This window comes from Oxyura jamaicensis, chromosome 20 (assembly GCF_011077185.1).
Source record: "Oxyura jamaicensis isolate SHBP4307 breed ruddy duck chromosome 20, BPBGC_Ojam_1.0, whole genome shotgun sequence".
NCBI lineage: Eukaryota > Metazoa > Chordata > Aves > Anseriformes > Anatidae > Oxyura > Oxyura jamaicensis.
This window is the reverse complement of record NC_048912.1, coordinates 10,612,655-10,631,568: the sequence shown is the minus strand read 5'-3', so window position 1 is coordinate 10,631,568 and position 18,914 is coordinate 10,612,655. Positions and strand designations below refer to the sequence as shown.

The 18,914-nt window shown below is 38.9% G+C and overlaps 1 protein-coding gene across 1 annotated transcript in view; it reads right to left on the bottom strand.

The window, feature by feature from the left end:
* Nucleotides 1-17,303: 17,303 nt before the first annotated feature.
* The window catches only part of C20H20orf85 (chromosome 20 C20orf85 homolog), a 43,723-nt gene continuing 42,112 nt past the window's right edge, over nucleotides 17,304-18,914 (bottom strand). Inside the window, exon 4 of the mRNA XM_035344066.1 lies at nucleotides 17,304-17,708. Coding sequence (XP_035199957.1) covers nucleotides 17,553-17,708 — 156 coding nt within the window. The 3' untranslated portion in view covers nucleotides 17,304-17,552. The remainder of the gene's footprint in view (nucleotides 17,709-18,914) is intronic.

Here is an 18,914-nt window from a genome sequence, read left to right as displayed (position 1 = left end):
AGCAGCCCCGTGCTCCTTCCCGCTTGGCGACTGTTCGCAGTCCAGCTCAAGTTTAAGATGACAAATAACACAGAATATCCGAGTTGGGACGGACCCACAAGGATCATCGAGTTCAGCTCCTGGATCCCCAAAGGACCACCCAAAAATCAGGCTGTGTGTCCGAGAGCGTTGTCCAAAAGCTGCTTGAACTTCAGCAGGCTGAGTCCTGTGACCACTTCTTTAATTCCTTATTTTAATAAAGTCATAAAGCAAGGTTCGGAACTTCAGGCTGTGCCAAATACCGCTTTGGAAGGTGGTTGCTGTGGGAGGCCGTGCAGCAATGCTTATACGTGCTGACATCAATCAGAACAAACGAACGTAGGCTTCCCACTGCGTGAGGGGAGACTTGCAGGGGATCATCTAAAGGAAGTTCACTTAAACAGGCCTTACGTTGCTAAGTAATTCTATGTGATTCAAATATGTGGTTGTTAAATAACTGCTTAGGAGAATGACAAGATCACAATTTCTATCAGGGTGACCAGTAGACAAGATATAAACAATGCTGTTTCTGGTGTTTTGCTGAGCGTTTGAATATTGCAAGCAGGATTATAGAGAAAAGTCTACAGAAATCCTTTATTCTTTTTTTTTCTATTGTCTGTCTAGACTGTGTAATCCGTACCCAAGCTTCTAGAAATGGGGAGAGGTTTTGTAGTTGCTTTTAGACATTATGCAGCATGCCGCATCATTCTAGGAAAAAACAGACACAGAATGTCAGACAGAAAGAACTGGGTGACCTCAGGAGATGGATGCCAGAAATGGTAGAAAATTATGTAGTATACAATCACGTAGTGAGGGACAAATAGCAAGTATTTTGTACTGGTAGCTGGAGACTCACCCTTTGAAAGAACAGAAAAGAAGTCACCAGTACGTTGTGTCTGGGCAGTGGGAATGCACCAGTCCAAAGCTGTACTGGGGCAAGTTAGAAGAGAGCTAATGGCTGGGCAAGTCCAGAACTGGAGCAGTGCGTGCAGTTCTTATTCAAGAAAGGTGAATTCAAGCTAGAAGAGACCCCTAAATTAACAGGGGGATATGGGAGTTCTTCCACCTGAAAGGGCTGGCAGTGTAGGGCAAAGCCAGAAAAAATAAAAATAAAAAAGGCAAGATACAGTGTTATTCATTACATAAGATGAAAAATGCTCAGGAGAGTTAAAATAATAAAAGGTATTTATACTGCAGGGAACTGCTGGGTTAGTGAGACCAGAAATCAGAATGCATTTTGTAGCTCTTGGTCCAGAGGAGGAGCAGGATAGAGAGACCTAATCAAATGTGTGTCCCTTAGGAATGCTGCTGCGTGTTCGAGTGGTGTGGCACGCTGTTTGGACTGGGTGGCTGCATTGTTAGATGCTCATTTCACTTGCCACAGCACTGTGTTTGCTTAAAGCTTCTATTCCAAAGATGTAGATGAAGCAAATAATATTGTCTGTCTTAAAGTAAGCAGCTACGCTGTAGTGTGCAGCAGAATCAGGGAGACAGCACACTGAGAGATAGACCTCTGACTGCAGTGGGGCTGTTGAAGAGACTGAGGCTCTAAATTCTGAAACACATCCTCAGTTCTGCAAGTACTTCGTATGTGACCTTGAGAATTTGAGTTCTGATTTATATAGTATCAGGAACTCTTACGTTTCTGTATTGTACTGATGTACAAAAGCCTGCTTCTAGAAGAAAAGCTGTAATAACCTGTTCAAAGAAAGGAAACAGGCAAGAAAAAAAAGGGTTGTGCATTTTGTGTGGCAGTCAGTGCTTTCTCTTCTCCATGGTACAGCAGAGGGAAAGGATCAGTCTCCAGAAGACTTTAGTGAGGATTCATTAATGAGCTTTGGGATCCTCACATGAAGGAACAGGGAGGTCATTATGAAGAAGAAAAGGCATCAAAAATGCCTCAAGTCTAATTAGGCCCAGGGCAGCACGAATGTCACAACTGTCTCCTAATATTAAGAAATCCAAAGCAACTCTTTTGGAAGGACTGTGATTCCCCTGGATGCAAAAGGCAGTAAGTTAAATAAAGATGACAAGTGCAGCAATAATTCATCACACTTTCTTACCATTATCAGCTTACCCCCTTTCCTTGCCTGGGCAGACCCCCAATGTTGCTCACAGCCATCGTGATGGCTGCTGTTCCCCCAGAGCCATGAGCAAGCTGATGCTCAGCAAGCCTGAAACAGTGACTGCTGCTACTTAGAAACAGGCACCGTAGCCAGGGACAGCCTTGGATGTCGATATCATTTCAAACATCATTGAAATGTTCCCCAAATGCTTCCCTTTTCTCCAGAAATGTTTCAAACTTTACCTGAGTTACATCCCAATTTGCTTATGTTAACTTTGTTCCTCTGAGCTCCTCGTAGATGGCTGCTGCAGAAGAGAAAGGCTTGTGCTGTTGCCACAAGGGATGCGCTATGAGGACTTGCCTACTGGTGAATGGATGCATCTGTGAAGGAGTAGTGCTGCAGTGCCTGTGGTGCAGCGTTAATTCTGAGGCACCTTGCTGCTTTGTATCCCGAGGCTGTCAGGTGAATGATGTCTCCCTGTGCAATGGGGTGGATCCCACTCATTTGGTCAAGAGCTGTGCTTTCCTTTAGGCAACAGGCAGTCATCTCCCTCTGCTCCCAGTTCATAGCCCTGAAACCTCTTTGGTGTTAAAGCTCCTCTCAAGGAAGACAGAGTCCACTTCTTTTAAAATCTGTCCTTCACTGATGGAATTTCCATACTTGTATTGGTATGGATCCCTCTAGACTCAGGCAACACCTGGGTAGGCTTTGTGTGCTCGTGTGGTATCAACACTCCTGGAAGCCTAACGCCACTGTTGATCTAGTCTTACTTGCAAAATATCACCTACAGTGGACCTCCCTACGCAGGCTGGATACTGAATGAGAGCAAAAACCTGTGATTACTTTGGCATTGCACAAATAATTTGTTAGCTGAATAAAAAATTCACTAATTTGTTAGTGAATTTTTAAATAGAAAAAAGAGCAAGCTTGTTGTTATACCTGTTCCAAATTTATCTATAGATACCAGTATTGCAGAACGCTGTGGCACTCATGACATTCATTTCTCAAAGTGATTCAAATGAATAGAAATGTTAAAAGCTAGAGTACAATATAGCATATAAAACCCAACAGACATCAGGAAACTTGTACTGATTGGTCTCTTAGATGTTGTTTTCCTCTTGCTTGGGAAAGAGAATTGTAGTCAGCTTGCAATCTCCCTGACATTGTTCATGGAGGAAGCAGACAAAAAGTACCGATGAAATAGAAGGCCTGCAATTTAGTTAATTTTATGCAAAACACAATCAGCATTCAGACTGGGAGTTACCAAGCAGAAATGTATTGATAGAGAAACCAAAATATTCTCTGTGCCTAAATGGTGAAATACTAAAACAAAATCTCAAGGAGACTCCTGGAGCTCATGTAACTGTAGGCCAGAGAAGATGCAAAGGTGAAGTCTGACACTGCCAAAGTCATCAGGAGTTTAGTGAGGCCATGATTTAATCCCTGACACCTTAGGCCATACATCTACGTGGTATGAATAAGGGCAGCACTGGTGTGACAGAAGACCTTGTTATCAGTAAGAACGAAGAGAAGAAAACTTCTTAGAATAGTGATTAGAAGAATTAGAAGTTATTGTTTATAAAAATGGTTGTAAAGGACCTATTCTAAGGAGGTAGCGGGGGGAAGAGCAGTAAGGAGGGTGGTAAAGGACAGAGAAATTGAAAGAACTGCAGGTCAGCTGGGGAATGTAATTATGTAGGGGGACAGTTATGCAAAGATCTGTTTCTAGTCTTGGAGACCTGAATTGCCGATGGTGGACACTGATGTTTCATCTTTGATTTTACTTGGCATGTTAGCATTACAGTTAACTAAGTGGACACCAAATATTTTTGTACAGAACAATGTACACTTCTCTTTCCCAAACTTCATGCATCTCACTGTAATTTTTAATTAATCAGTCTTTGTGCCTCTAATGCCTGAAAATTCCAGTCCAGTGTGCATAGTCCATCTCTGTAGCACCTCTGCTTGTAGCAGAACCTATGCATGAATGCTTTTTCTGCCTTCAAATTTTCAATTTGCAGTGTTCCTTGCATTTTAACCACCAACTGTGTTCAAAGACGACCAGAAGCTGGTTGTGAACTCTGTCTGAGGATCATGTTGACCATTCATATTTAGAAAGGATAGTGGTTTACACAGGGGAGCCAAAAGCTATAAGCTTTCTAGTACGCTTTCAACATCTAGCATGCTTCCAATACCGTTTAGGTTGGTTTAATGCCTAACCTACGCTGCAATTGAGGTTAGTGCTTTGGTTTTCTTTCAAGTTCCAGTTCCCCATACGCTGTTCTGTTTGCAAGATTTTCTTGACATAACTGTCTGGTATGGTTTACTGGTGTTTTGCTAGGATTCCTGTGTGTTCAGAAGCTAATAGAGGAACTGTCAACTTGAAGGCCCATCTTAAAATACAACCCTACTGGCTTGGGATAAGAAACACAGAGATTGCTTGTCCAAGCCTCTTCCGTGGAATTCGTGACGCTATTTCAATTCCTTTGGTTTCCAGTAACCAAACAATTATTGGGGTCAAGCAGAAGTCAAGGTATAAAGATTCATCACTATGAGCTTCCTTACTTATAAGCTGGGCCATATGTTAGAGGAACGATCTGGACTATAGCAGTCATCTTCTATCTCTTGATGAATGTTAGTATGCATAATTCAAATGTACACCTGTTTGAATTCCAGCTTATATTGATTGAATTGCTTTATGATAATAAACAGGATAAATAAATCAGATGGAAGTAAAAGCATTGATGTGCTGTATGGTGATGGGGGGATTAAATTCAGTGCTGTGACCTTGAGCAGGATGTAATTTCAAAAGTGCCTCAAATGTGATGATGACATAAAATAAGGCTAAGGAAGCTGGAGGGGCAGAAGGACAGGGGACTGAGGAACAAAACAAATTCATTCAAAATGATTTGGATTTATTAGGATTACAGGCTGATAAGTGGCTTATGCAGTTTATTGTTGGGAAGGGTAAGGTAATGAGGCCAGGGATCGCAGGTAATCAGACTCCAGTCAGAGTGAGAGCAATGTGGAATACAGATCAGAGCATAGCAAAAAGGGCATGCCAGCACTGGGGGAAGTCGTTTCTAAGGTGAATAGCTGTCTTGATGCTTCTTTTCTTACACAGCTCAGCTCTACAGCTGTGCTTGCTGCATGACTGAGAAACTGCTGGCCCTGCTAAAGAAGCTTCTGTTCAGCCTTGTCAACACGTGAGCTCGCTTGTAAATGAGAGATGGGTTTGAAACGCTCTTTCTCTTTGAGGATCTCCAAATACAGTTGTACCTTGTTCTGGGAGCCAAGTAAGTAAAGCAAAGAGGAAGATGGAGGGAGTATAGCCATGTCAGCATGAATTAGAATGACAGAGTCAGGCCTTGTCTGGTAGTGTAAAAGCAGCCAGTAATCCTTTCATGCTGGTTTGGCCAGGAAAACTTTCTCCAAGGGCTATGAGACGGGTGCCTGCTAATTGCAGGTGAATACAGGAGAATCTAGCTTTTGATGTTACAGGAAAAGTGAACTGCAACCGAGCTGTTTAATAGTTGATCACACCAACTTTAGAAAAACAGAAGAAATGTAGTTTCAGACTAATGAGCACCTTGCTGGGCCACAGTAAAGTGAAGAGAAATTGGTGAATCTTTCCTGTGGTTGCTAATCTGGAGGTAGATCCCATAGTTGTGAAAGTACTTGTGTTATTCTGGTTTTCTTTCCTTATCTTTAGTTCTAACATCTATCTTCATCTAAAAATGTTTCTTTTGTCTCCTAAATTTCAAGCTTTAGATTTTTCTCATGTGCGGCCAAATACCTTTTGAAACCCAATTAAAGGCAGAAATAATAAACGTCTGCATTGAAGTCTATTGATGTCCTCACAACTTTCTTCATTCTATTAGATAACATATTAGCCACTCCTGTTTAAAAGTGCTTTCTGAGATTTGACCCATATTTCTAACTATCATTGTTGCACTTAGCACCTCGAGCACATCAGCAGCATATAGAACTCTTTAAGTCCTCCTTGCTTGATGCTCTGTTAGATGGAAATTTGTTGTTGTTTAGAAGGGTTATGTTTGCAGTAGTTGACTGAGGCAGTGAGGAGCTGCAGGGAAAACTGAACTGGGAAGAACAGAAGCTAAGGCAAGTCATGAATGATCACTTAACCACAAATCCCAATGCTTATGTCATATCAGAATTGAGCCATGAATGTAGAGTGGTGAAAGTGCACTCCACACCCATCCAGAGAAGTACATCTTCCTGTGATTCCTTACATTGTTGTTATAATAGTAATGAAAGAATGATGGCCTCTGTGTATTTATGCTTCCCGTTTCTTTTATCCATTGGTTCTCCACAGCAAATGGCCAGTGTTAGAATTTGCATCCTTGGAGTTCTGTTGTCGGTTTGGGCTGCCATCACACGCTTAGCTAATACCCTCTAGTAATTTTTTTATTCACATGCACACTTAATGTCCTTAGTCATTAGACTGAAAAATGTTAGCCTTGTCATAGTTAGTGACTGTAAGCAGAAAAGTCCATTTAGTTCTCAGGGGAATGAATTCTAATTTTCTGCTTGTCAGAAAGTGACATTTTACATATTTTTCTTTTTTTTTTTTTTTCCCCACCACTTTAGTGCTAAATTTAAAAGTGTGTGTCATAGGCATAGACTTTTTGTCTGTACTAGACGCCCCAAAAGACTTGGCAGGTATCCAACGTATGAGACTCTTGACCAATAGCTACTGCTAGAGCTCATTTCATGCACTGAAGAGAATGGGAGGTGAGAGTGAAAAGTTAGAATTAAGAGGTCATGCCAGAGGGCACATTAACATTGCACGTCAGAATGCATATTTTTCCCCCTGGAAAATATGGATGAAAAGCAGCTCATCTGGAATAACATATCCAATGAAGAAACAAATTATGCTCATCAAGCAGGCTCATACTAATATTTGTCATTAAGATGTGACACCTTCTATGTAATGTCACAAACTACTGGGAGCCTTTGAAAAATGTACTGCTTTGAAGGCAACTTGTCTGCAGATATTGAGTTCACTGTTGTATGAAAGGGAAATAACTTGTGTCTTGAAAAATGGATGGCATTTATGGCAAAGAGAAATAATCCTCCCACAGATTACAGCTGTTCTTTGCATTGTGCTGGTGGTCTTATCTCATCAGTGGATATTTTATAAGTTTGTTTTTTTTTTGGTACATTTCCATAAAGCTGTTTTGAGGAGGACATTGTGTGCTGGGAGCTGGATGTATTTTGAGGAAGAGATGCCACTACAAAGAACTTGGAGCCTAAATTGAAAAGATGGATGAAGTGAAAATAAGGGATGGTTATTCTGCTTTTACAGATAGGAACTGAAGCAGGAGAGAGTGACTGTTGTGGCCAAAGTCACACTGGGAGTTCACGGAATTGCATCCTGATCTTTGAAGTCCAATTCCATTATCTTTACCATATATTGTCTTTCTGTTCCCTTGCTGTTGAATGTAGGATTGATATGCACATGTGTAATGAGCCAAACATGTTCTGCATATGTTTAGCCATATTCTGACCTTAGGAGCATGAACCAAGCTTTTCCTGATAGAGCGAGGAGTGCTTTGATGAGTGGGCTTAACCCAGGGAGTGCAAAATAGCGTTGGCATTTAGTTTATGAAACATCTCATGGGCTTTTGATGGAATTGGTGGTGCTTTTTTGTGGGCGTGGGTGGGTTTTTTGTTTGCTTGTTTGGTCCTGTTCATGATCAGAGGACTTTAAAATTGATCCGTGTGAAATATCAAGCATCACCGACCTTAGTGTCTTTGACCCAGAATCAAGCAACTAATTGAGTTACTACCATTGTCATCAATGGGATGTTAAAAGCACAAAAAAATTGTGGATCTGGCCTTATTTGTAGGAAATAGAAACCATTTAAAGGTGTTGGGATAATTTATAGATTACAAGTAATAATGCCTGTGTAATAATCAGAGATTCAGATAAAATTCGGAGATGGTTTCTGAATCTACACAAACATTTCCAAATCCATTGTGTGGGGGGGAAATAAATTCCTCATTGTCCTGACTGATTTTTCCATCCTCCTTACTTAGGAAATATGTATTTTCTGTGCAGTTCTTTTGGGCATGGTTTATATATTATAATACATGACAAGTATATGCGTGCAGAGTTAGAAGGGATAATGAAGAAAAGTAGTTGATGAAATTGAATTATGCACAGTAAAATTGTAATTTTATAGAGAAGTTTGTAGTCATCAAGAGAGAATGAAGCTTGCTTGTTTACTTCATGTTGCGAGAGACCTCAGCTGGAACTACAGTCTTAACATGCTTTAATACTTTATGATGTCTCACTGTAATTAGAAATTCTTTTCTAACTTTATTTGATCTGTTTATGGGTGTACCCTGCCCTGCACTCTCTTCTTAATAACTTCCTATCCTTTTATGCTATTCTGGACCTGTAGGCACTATGTCAACTGTTATCAAGGCTTCATTTAAGGAGCATTTGTGATTAAACATGGCTGTAAATCTATTCTCTGCAGTTTGGACAGATACGGCCCTGCCTGCAAGTAGCAGCTTGATTACAGGACCTGGGAGCCAGCTGAAGTCTACATTCAGAGGACTAGGGGAGGCTCATGATGGAGTCCAGCTCTGCCAGATAGTAGGTCCGATATATTTTGTCAGGTATCCAAAAGCCACCAGGTTTAGGTGAGAGCAGAAAAACAACCTCTTGGAACCTGAGCGATTGGACAAATGCTGTAAACTGGGTGTCATCTCACCATCTGGGGATCATGCAGTAGGCACAGGCTGATGAGGCAACAGTGTGTACTTACTCACTTTTTCTACATTAAAAATTTTGAAAATCACCAGTAGAGAGCCCCTTTTCAACACAGCAAGAGATCTGGCTCACTGGATGACCCTTTCTCATATGTGGACGCTTTTGTTATACCATGAACACTGTCTGCATGTGCATTATAGCTCCAAGACAACTCTAGCAATACTGCCAAATATACACATGAAATGAATATAAAACACATTCCAAATAATTGCAGTATTTATGTAATTTTGCCTTCAACGTTTTATGAAGCCTCATCAGATTTTTAACTCCAGCAGAACCAGTAAGCTGATAGGTGAACACAGCAGTGCAGAGTGAGGCAGAACCAGCCTGGTAATGCCTGTCATTAGTGACAGTGACTGATTAGCAATGACTCCAAGGGTATAAATGAAAGGAGAATTAAAAGCAGATTTAGGGAATCCTTTTTCTTTCTTGAGTCCTTTAAGTACAATACTGCACAACTACAACTGAACACAAAGAACCTATTTTGTTCTGAGCTGTGGTGAGAGCTGTTGAAATTGGTCTTTTTCCATTTCCATACAAGTCAAATGATTAAGAGCATAGCTCCTAGGACAACAAACAGCACCACTGCTGCACACACTCCTGGGACAGAAGCAGCACAGCCAACCTGGTTTCTCAGGATTTGGGGTTAAGCAAAAACGGGCTATTTTGTTGTTGCTAGCAATGTGTCAATGCACAGAACTAACAACAGCCAGAAGGGAAATGAGGTGGGGGACATCTGTCTGCTCAAGTGAAGGAATAACCAGTGTCCCTCCCCATTATCTCTCCAGCCTGAAAGCCCTGCGACACTGGCACTACTTGGTAACTATCTTGGCTTCTGCTAAGAGAAAGTAAATGTGTGGGGTTTGTTCATTAAGCTAGTGTTATGTTAAAATGGAAGCTGCACTGCATGTAATGGGGAGCACAAGAAATTACTATAGGTTTCATTTAAATAAAAAGGATATGGCTGTGCTCTCGCAATAAGATCATAATGGCTGCTTAGTTTTTCTTCCAGACAAGGACTGTAGCTTGCTATTTTTTTTTTTTTTTGGGCTCTTGTTTTGTTTTTGTTTTCACTCCAGCTTTTAAGGATGAGAATGTTGTGTCTGACGCATGTCAGCAAGCAAAGGAGATTCACTAGCTTAGCTGGGTTCGTCTTGCTCCCCTGTGAGGAATAAAAGCGTTAACTGTCTCTCACTTCAGGAGGAGAAGGGGGAGTGTTTTCAGCCTGCGAGAAGTGAGAAGGCATTGCCAGGTTTAGGTCAGGCTGGAGCAGGGGGCTGTGTGGCACTCCCAGCAGGACAGATTAGCTGGGTGTCACACGGCAGCCTGGAGGCATCATGCGGAAAAGGCAAGAGACAGAAGCGTGTGTGCGTGCGTGCAGGGTGTGGGGGGTGAAGGCTGCCATGTCTTGTTTTGGTGCAAGGCTGTTCCCTACAACAATGATCCTTCTGGAAGGCAGACTCGGAAGATGGTTTGAATAAAGAGCCTTTGTCAAGGAAGCAGAGAAAGAAAATGGCCACTTCCACAGTTGCTGCATTAGAGCTATTTACAGTGCTGTTGTCTGAGCTGTTAAAAACATTACTTAACAAGGCTCCTGAGCAGTCATGTTTAATCCTGATCTGGTGCCTCCAAGGCCTGATCCTGCAGTCAATTGCACCCAGTGAAGCTGGAGCCATATATCTGCTAAGGGCTGGGGGAAGACGAAGGATTCTTTCTGTTCTGTTTGTTTCTACATGGCTGCATCTATTTTTATGCTTTTAAGTTCTTAGGTTTATTTCAATCACAGTTTTTTCAGTGAATCATATGAAGCACGGCAGGGTATATATGAGGGAAAATGCCAAATTCAAAGCTGAATCAAATGGGTAACATACACACCCTTGAGACCACAAGGTGTAGTTTTATGTTAATAAAAACATATCATACTGATTCATCATTTCATACTTCAATATAGCTGTGTATCTGTCGTGTACATGTCACTAAAACAGGCTGTATAAGGTTATCAAATAAGAAAGAAACAGAGCTTAGAATAGAGACCTGGTCGGCAGGCTCACAATAAAATTCATAATCAATATCTCCATTATTATTGTTCATTTTCTAGCTTATTGATACAATTCCTTCTCTCCATTCCAAAACAGTTAAATGAATAGACATAAACTTGACAGTTCCTAAAATTGTAGCTTGCCTCATTATCACAACGCGTGCAATGACCACAGGTTTAAAGATCTTTTAAGACTGAGTGAATTCAGATCAAGCCCTAGCAACTTCAGCTGAGTAAATTTAGTTTTTGCCTGTGCCCGATCTAAAGTTTGGGATAGGCATCCAAGTATTCAAAGGTTTTGATGCCACAGGGCTTTAGATATGCTTCAGTATGGTTTGTATTGCAACACAGAAAATGCCCGAGGAACATGTATGGAACCCTGAGATGCTGTTTTTCTGGGTTTACAAAGACACTAGAAAGTGGGACCAGAAGGAATTTCAGATGATCTTTCCTTGTAGCCCTCTGCCTGTGGTAACAAGCAGCTTACACCTCTATGATGTAATAGTTTTTTGTGGATTATTTAAGGAGTAAATCTAGTATTTGAAATTCTGCTATTTATTATTGTTCATTTTAAATTGTGGAGAAATGAAGCAAGAAATTGGATGGAGTTTTATTAGTTTGTTACCAGGAAATGCAGAACTTTTATATATTTTTTACTGAAATGAAAAAAATTCACCACTCGGGTGAAAAATGATTACCTTTTTGTCAGCTATCCTTGAAATCCTTAGCTTTCTGTTACTGATACAAGTCAGGAGTAATAAACTTAAAAGATATAAAAGATATGACAGGTAATTATCCTCAGAGATACTCTTTAAAAAAAGCTATTTTAATGTATTGTACCATAATGTACCTAGCATGCTGTAAAATGTAACCTCTATCATGCATTTCCAAAGAGTAGGAAGTCTGCTTATTCTAAGCTCGTTTTTTTTTCAGATGCTCTCATCTCTTACAAAAGAAAAAAAAAATGCACCAAGAAGTAACAAGCAGCCTTTGATCTATAATTTCCTGTGCTGTTGCTAAACACAGTGAATTTTTTGTACTTGTAGAAGGTTTACTAAGGTTGTGTAATGTTACTTTTGAGATCAATGTACTGATTTAAGAATAAATAAATCATTAAAGGCTGGAAAAATCTTACACTGGGGATCAGACATAATGATGCTTTTTGCTAACCTGCCTTAGAACCTTTTGAAGCTGCAGTGTTCTGAAGAATACATTGCTTTGTGTGTCCAGCCTGAACTTTGTATGCTATGGTAAATACAGCTGCATCTGCTTAAATGAATAGGAATTAAAATTAACCTGCTGTGTTTACTCATATGTCTGATTCCATCTGATCCTTCTCTGAACATCTGGTGAGCTGCCTCCCCGAATGCTGAGATGCTGTCCATAAGATAGTGTGTGATGGCCAGCTGAAGCCGTGGCAGTTCGTGGATGGAGGAGAGGAAAAGACAAGTGCTTCAGAACTCTCTTCATGGATACAACCCCCAGCTTCTCTGCAAACCTCATGCTAGGTGACCAGTGGCTTGCCACCACTGAATGGTTTTAAATGTTTCATACTCTGTAAGGGCCTTTAAAACTCAGTGCTTGGACTCAGAAGCATGTCTTTAAAGGTGGCAATATCGAAGTCTTTACATTGAGATTAAAAGCAACCCTGTGGTACTGTTCAGGTTATATCAGATAATTTACCATCAGGAACCTTAATGAAAATAAGCCCACCAGTGAGACAGACAAGAAAGAGTAGTCTTTTAATTTCTTTGACCTGTTCTCTGTGTAACAGAGCAAGCGTTGACGTGTGAGCAGCCTGAAACCCTAAGGTCAAAAATATCTCCAAATCATCTGACTTGGACAATGGACATCGGATTTGGACAATTTGACAATGTCCATTTCCCGTGTTGTTTCACTGGTGCAACTTGAATCAGATTTTAGCAATTTCTGTGCTGTTTTTGCAGTTTCTGGTTTTGTTTTGAGTATTGCTTTACTACTGGTCTTTTCCATGTCTGACCAGAGTAGACCAAATTGGTAAAGTTTTTTTCACTGGACCCAATCAGCTTCACAGTACAACAGTATCATTTTCCAGAACAGTTCAATTTATGACTATAGTCCTATGAAATGGTTTGACATGCTTTCAACTAGTTAAGTAACAACTTGATGGGATGTGAAAACCACAGGAGTCAGGAAGGAGGTAACAGTCAGCAAACGGGCCTTATCTGTCTTGCTGCACAGACATTTATGGTTGCAAGGGGAACTAAATCCAACACATTTAGGAACATAATGCAAGGAGTGACCTGGACTGGGCTTCACGTGGGAGTAGAGATTTTGGTCTGGTTGACAATGACTGCGTTTGGCTAGTATTTGTTGTTTTGGGACGTTATAGAATGTGGAAGAAACCACAAAGAATCCTTCACAAAAGGAAACAATGTGTGTGGATGCCTTAGATCTCCAAAAAGGAGAAAAAAAAAAAAAAATCCACCTCCCCTGTTTTGCAAGGCAAACAATCTTAGAATGAAAGTTACTGCAGGCTGACAGAGCAGCCACAGCAGGAACTGGAGACAGTAATTTCTGCACAAATTAGGGACTGTAGTAGGTATCCATTAGGGTAGTCAGAGCATGTACCTGTGTAGCAGTGTCTCATGTAGAATAGCAATTAGAGTCATTCTCTAAGTGGCCACATTTTACAGCAGCTAAATCAATTGGTCGTCCACATACTGTGTCTGCTTTTCTTTTTGCATGTCTCAAGACTTACAGCAACATTTCTATGGTGACTGCAATTTGACCAGTGCTACTTACACAGAATCACTATTTTACTATCATCCGATCAAAAATCTTTACTCTCTGCTGCAAATGCATTTTAAAGAAATTTAAATCTTTCAGATCTGAGCTCCCTGTAAAATATCTTGTATTAATTGAATTATAAATAGCATGTGCCAGTTCTATGCCAGTTCTAAAAACACAGAAAAGAACACGTTGTGAAGTTTGTTTTTTTTTTCCACCCAATTATGTTGTTGATAAAGCAAGCGAGTGCTTATGAGAAAGCTAATTCTGATTTCACAGTACTTCAACTTAAATGCAATTGTCATTTAAGATTACTATGATGTCAATATGCTCCAAGAAAGGTATAACCAAGCAAAAATCCACAGTAGCAAAAATGTGTGGCCAACCTGCTTTAATATCTTGCTATGGTGATTGTGTATCAAATACACCATTTTTTTTGCACATGCAATTCTGAAAGTGTACTCCATAGTTTCTCTCAAAAACAGCCTGTTACTAAGAACTAGTTTAACTGAAAACAATAGTCAAAAGATAAGATGGCCTCAGTTTTCTGAAAATTTTGAGTCAACTATGGAAGAACTGATGCGTCACTTTGTTAATATGAACTATAGGCCACCAAAAAAATCATAAACGACTACACCAAATGAAGCTTACACTGAAGCATAGAAGACATCTAAATACACTATCATCCTGTTTTCAAATTCTGGTGAAAAATAAAGCACATAACTTTTTATATATGTTTAGAAACATCTAATTCTGCTCTGACTTGCATAGAAGCAGAGGCCTAAGACACATATAAAATTACAATCGTCTTGACTTTTGGTGCATGTTTGAAGTGATTTAATTTTGTTTTGAAGCATTTTGGCAGCGTGTGCACTGAGTTCACTAACACTGTCCTGACCTTGGAGTGTGATATTTTACAGTGTGCAGTGACATTTATGTGCCAAGCTTGGCTTCAATAAATAGGTTAATTTCCACAAATTAGATGCCAGGTTTGAAACATTACAAGGTGATTTAATAAACCTGTATCAGCGATTTGGATTCACAACTGAGGCAATTGACTGGGCAGTACTTTGTCAGTTGCAAAGCCAAACCAGCTTTTTGGGCTGGGAAAAGAAATAGGTTTATAGTACCAAAATCCCAAGTATATGGATCAGCAATTGACTGATACATGCTATAGGAAGTTTAAATACATAATACTCCTTACACACCTCCCTTTATATTACTTATATAAACTAGTATAGAAACCTAGTAATGAAAATAAAGCATTTAAAATTTAAATAAAATATTGTTCTTATAATTATCTTGCCTGTTCAGTGAACTGTTTACATATGTTATAGTTAGTAGCTAAACTGCAATTTAGTTTAGATTTGCAGAGTCTGATTCTAAGTAATTCTTTATTCTGGTTTTAAAGTAATGTGACTGAAGTTAGTTCTGCTGTGTATTCTCATTCTTTGGTAATCTTTCCAAAGGATATGAGTCATTTCTCCATTATTTGTAAAGAATATGGAAAAAGTAAAATATTATTATTTTGTGGGCACTTGGAACTGGATATAAAAAAAATAGGCGGGATGTTGATAACTGTGAGTCATTTCTTGGGAAGAATGAAAGAGCAAACACTAGCTGCTGACCTACTGCTATGAAAGCCATGGACTTACTGCTGACTCAAGAAACAGATATCGATTGCTGCAGAAAACAATGGAGATCTTGTAGCAGGATTAAAGAGAAAAGTCTTTCCTCTTTAAGCAATAATGAGTATTAATGTGTTAATTTCGTGGAGGCAGTTTCAACAATCTTCTATTTTAAATGTTAGCCAGCTAGAACTAGAACCAAATAGTTGCTACAACTAAAGAGGCTCCTTCTGAGTTTTCAGAAGTCCTGGCAAACCTTCAGGTAGGTAATGAAGAACAAGACTTAACTCTACAACTCTGAGACAGCTACACCAGTAACTCCCAGTGCAATCCTCTACTGTTAACAGATATGTAAGTGTAAATATATTTATTGTAAAATGTACCTTATGACACATGAGAGAACAAATGCTGCACATTTCTGAAATAAATAGTTGGCACATACATCACATCATCCATTTCACTTAAATATTTCTGTGCTTTGCTGATAATGCATTCCTCTTACGTCCATTTGCTTTGCTAACATTGTACTAATAAGTGCCTATCGGCTTCTTTATTAGTATCCAGGGGAACTATGTGCTTATTGTAAACCAAAAATCTTGGATCTCTCATCACTGACGGGAGGAACCAATTCATAAAGGTTTATCTAACACTGAGAGACGAGATTGATCATTCAGGTCATTCAGCTGATATTTTGATTGATTTTAATGGCAGGTTATCCCTGAAAGTTTCATAAAGCATATCATTTGTACAGTATGGAAAAGCATTTAATTTTCTCTCTTTCCATTGTTATATTATCGATATAATGTTATATTGTAACATGCTATGTGGTGTGGGATGTCTGGTAAACATGATAGAAGTGAGATTCCACAAGCTTGCCAAATCTAAATGCTACGTAGCAGACCTTTCAAACAAAGAGTGGTAATTGATAGCCTGAAGAATGTCGGGTAGGTTACTCAAGAAACTACTGGAATTGTTAATGTGGGTTGTTCTTCTTTTGATTTCTACATAAATATTTCCGAAAATAAGCTTGCCATAATAAATGATTTGATAACATGTTGTTGTTTTTATGTAAAACGTGTTGAATGACGCATGACAATGGATGGATTTAGAAAATTTCAAAGCAAGAAAATATTCGTAGTAGGCCAATTTAGCTTTTTTTTTTTTTTTTTTTTTTTTTTGTAACTTAGTTTTACCTAGAAACTTATGCTTAGAAACTTGCATTTTGATCAATTAATTGAAAACTAAAAAACTGCTTTGATACCAAAACTGTTTTTTGAAAGTAACTTCATTTTGCTGAATGGCTTTTGTGTGCTTTACTTAAACCAATCAGGCAACTCCAGTGGGAAGAATTTAATTACTTACCTAAGTACACAAACTGCCTGTAAAGCATGCACAATGTAAAAGACAATGCATTTAGTAATTATGACTTAACTACACTTACGATTTGCCTGTTTTTTATATATATATATGTATATATATATATATATATTTTCAAGTTACAGTGGGTATGCTATAATGAAACCTGATAATTATCTTTTCTGGAGGTGGTAGTTTGGGATTTTATTTATTTATTTAACAAGGAAAGCTTCTTTCCAAATATAAGGGTGCAGTTTCATGGCAACTTGAGCCAATTTAAGTCATGCCTGCTACTGTCCTCTGCCCCTTCCCATCCCTTTCTTTTACAAAAGGAATCTCTTTTATGCTATCTCTTTTATGCATGTGAGAAACTCAGTAGTGAGCTCATTCAAAGTGCTGATCTGACTGAAAACCAATTCAGCAGTGCAGGAACATGTCAAGAGCATGGCAGTCTGTATCTATGTTCGAATAAGCTGCTGTGAAACTGAGTCTGAGTGGAGGCTTTCACAGAGAAACAAAAAAAAAAAGTTCTCTGCCATTTCAAAACATGTTTTTAAAAAACTTTCAATAAGTATTTTAAAATCATACAGTTACTAACGCTAACAAAAGTAGTACCTGCTCTCTTATATTTACATGAGTTTATTCATTGTCACTTCTGAATGAATCTGAAGCAGTATTAACCACCAGAATGCTACAGATTTCCAAACAATGAGCAACAAGTAAAATGCTGTATTAAGATGTTCACACGTTACCAGAATGACTGTGGATGTTTAGATAGATAGATTTCAAAGGACAAATGTTTAACAGTCCAGTAGAGAACGTTAATTTAGGAGCACAAATGGATCCGCGTGCCTAATTGTTATTTCTTAATGTCAGTCAGAGGGCTCACATGGCCACTTCAAATCCTTGGAAAAGGTATCTTTGCTGCTTTGGATTTCAAAACAACGTTCGAGTTCCAGCCCAGGAACAGATGATCTCCAGCCAATAAATCCCTGGGTAGTCTTAGGTACTGGAGGAGATGGATTCACCTAGAATAAAAGCAACATATAGAATTCAATAATTAACAGATTTTTAATTGTAATTTCTCTCATGTAACATCTTTTTTGCTTGCGTGGATGGAAATGAGAATTTGTTAAAAATAGTGGTTTTAAATGCAATCCAATGAATTAATATCCTGAACACACACTGACATTAATGGAAGGAAATAAGAACTTCAAATAGTTGAATGCAAGTTTGATTTATAATGCAGGATGGCTTATAATATAAAAAGTCATTAGGATAGTTTAGGTCCCATTCTATAGCAAGGCACAGGGGAAGAGAGAAGTAAAATGGCCAAATTCCAGTGAAGTAACTTTCATCTACCACTCTTTTTAAGAATTCTTTTAGTGCCTGAACTGGTATGTATAACAGGAAATTTAAAAAAAAAAAAAAAAAAAAGCTATTATTAAGTAATATATGTCAGCATACTTTATATATATATATATGTAGTTTAGCTCAGTATGTTTCTAAGGACTTTACTGCCTTTACATAATTAGAAGAATTAAGCTTTAGCTTTAACTTTTTTTCTTACAGAGAAATAATAAGCTTTAAGCTAGTTAACGTCTCTAAACAGGAAAAAAAAGCATTTTATACTTGATGCAGTGTGTTTGGTAGCAATGCAGCTATGGAATAGTAGTTTTGTGGCCAAATGCTAAAGATATTACTGACCAAGCTGGCTTTTGCATCCAGAAGTACTTATCCATCCCACTTTTCTACTTTAAAAGATGGGTAAGCATCAAGTTAATCTGCAACTAATCTTGCCAAAAATGAAACACACCAAAAGCCAAGAGCCTCTGTTCACTGACTGCTGTGCTTACTTTGGCTGAATCTTCCCAATCGGGCATGTTATATCATTTTAGCATCTGGGGACTTAGTAGAGAAATACACAGCTAGAGAACAATGTTTCAGTTCTCTTGCCAGAGTTGCTTCACTTTGTTCTTTGGCCAAGATTAGAAAATGTTTATGATATTTAGGTGGAGCAGTTCCTCTGAAAAGATCATTTTTTATGGCCAAATGTGCCACCCACTGAGCTGGATAATGGACAAAACCATGTCCTACTTATAATCTGGGGGAAAGGACAATGAGAACCAATTATTAATCTAACCTAGAGAGAAGAACAGATATAATGACTATTATCATGAAGGTAAATGTGCAGGAAGACACACAGTTCTGAAAATGGACTTAAGAAACTTCAC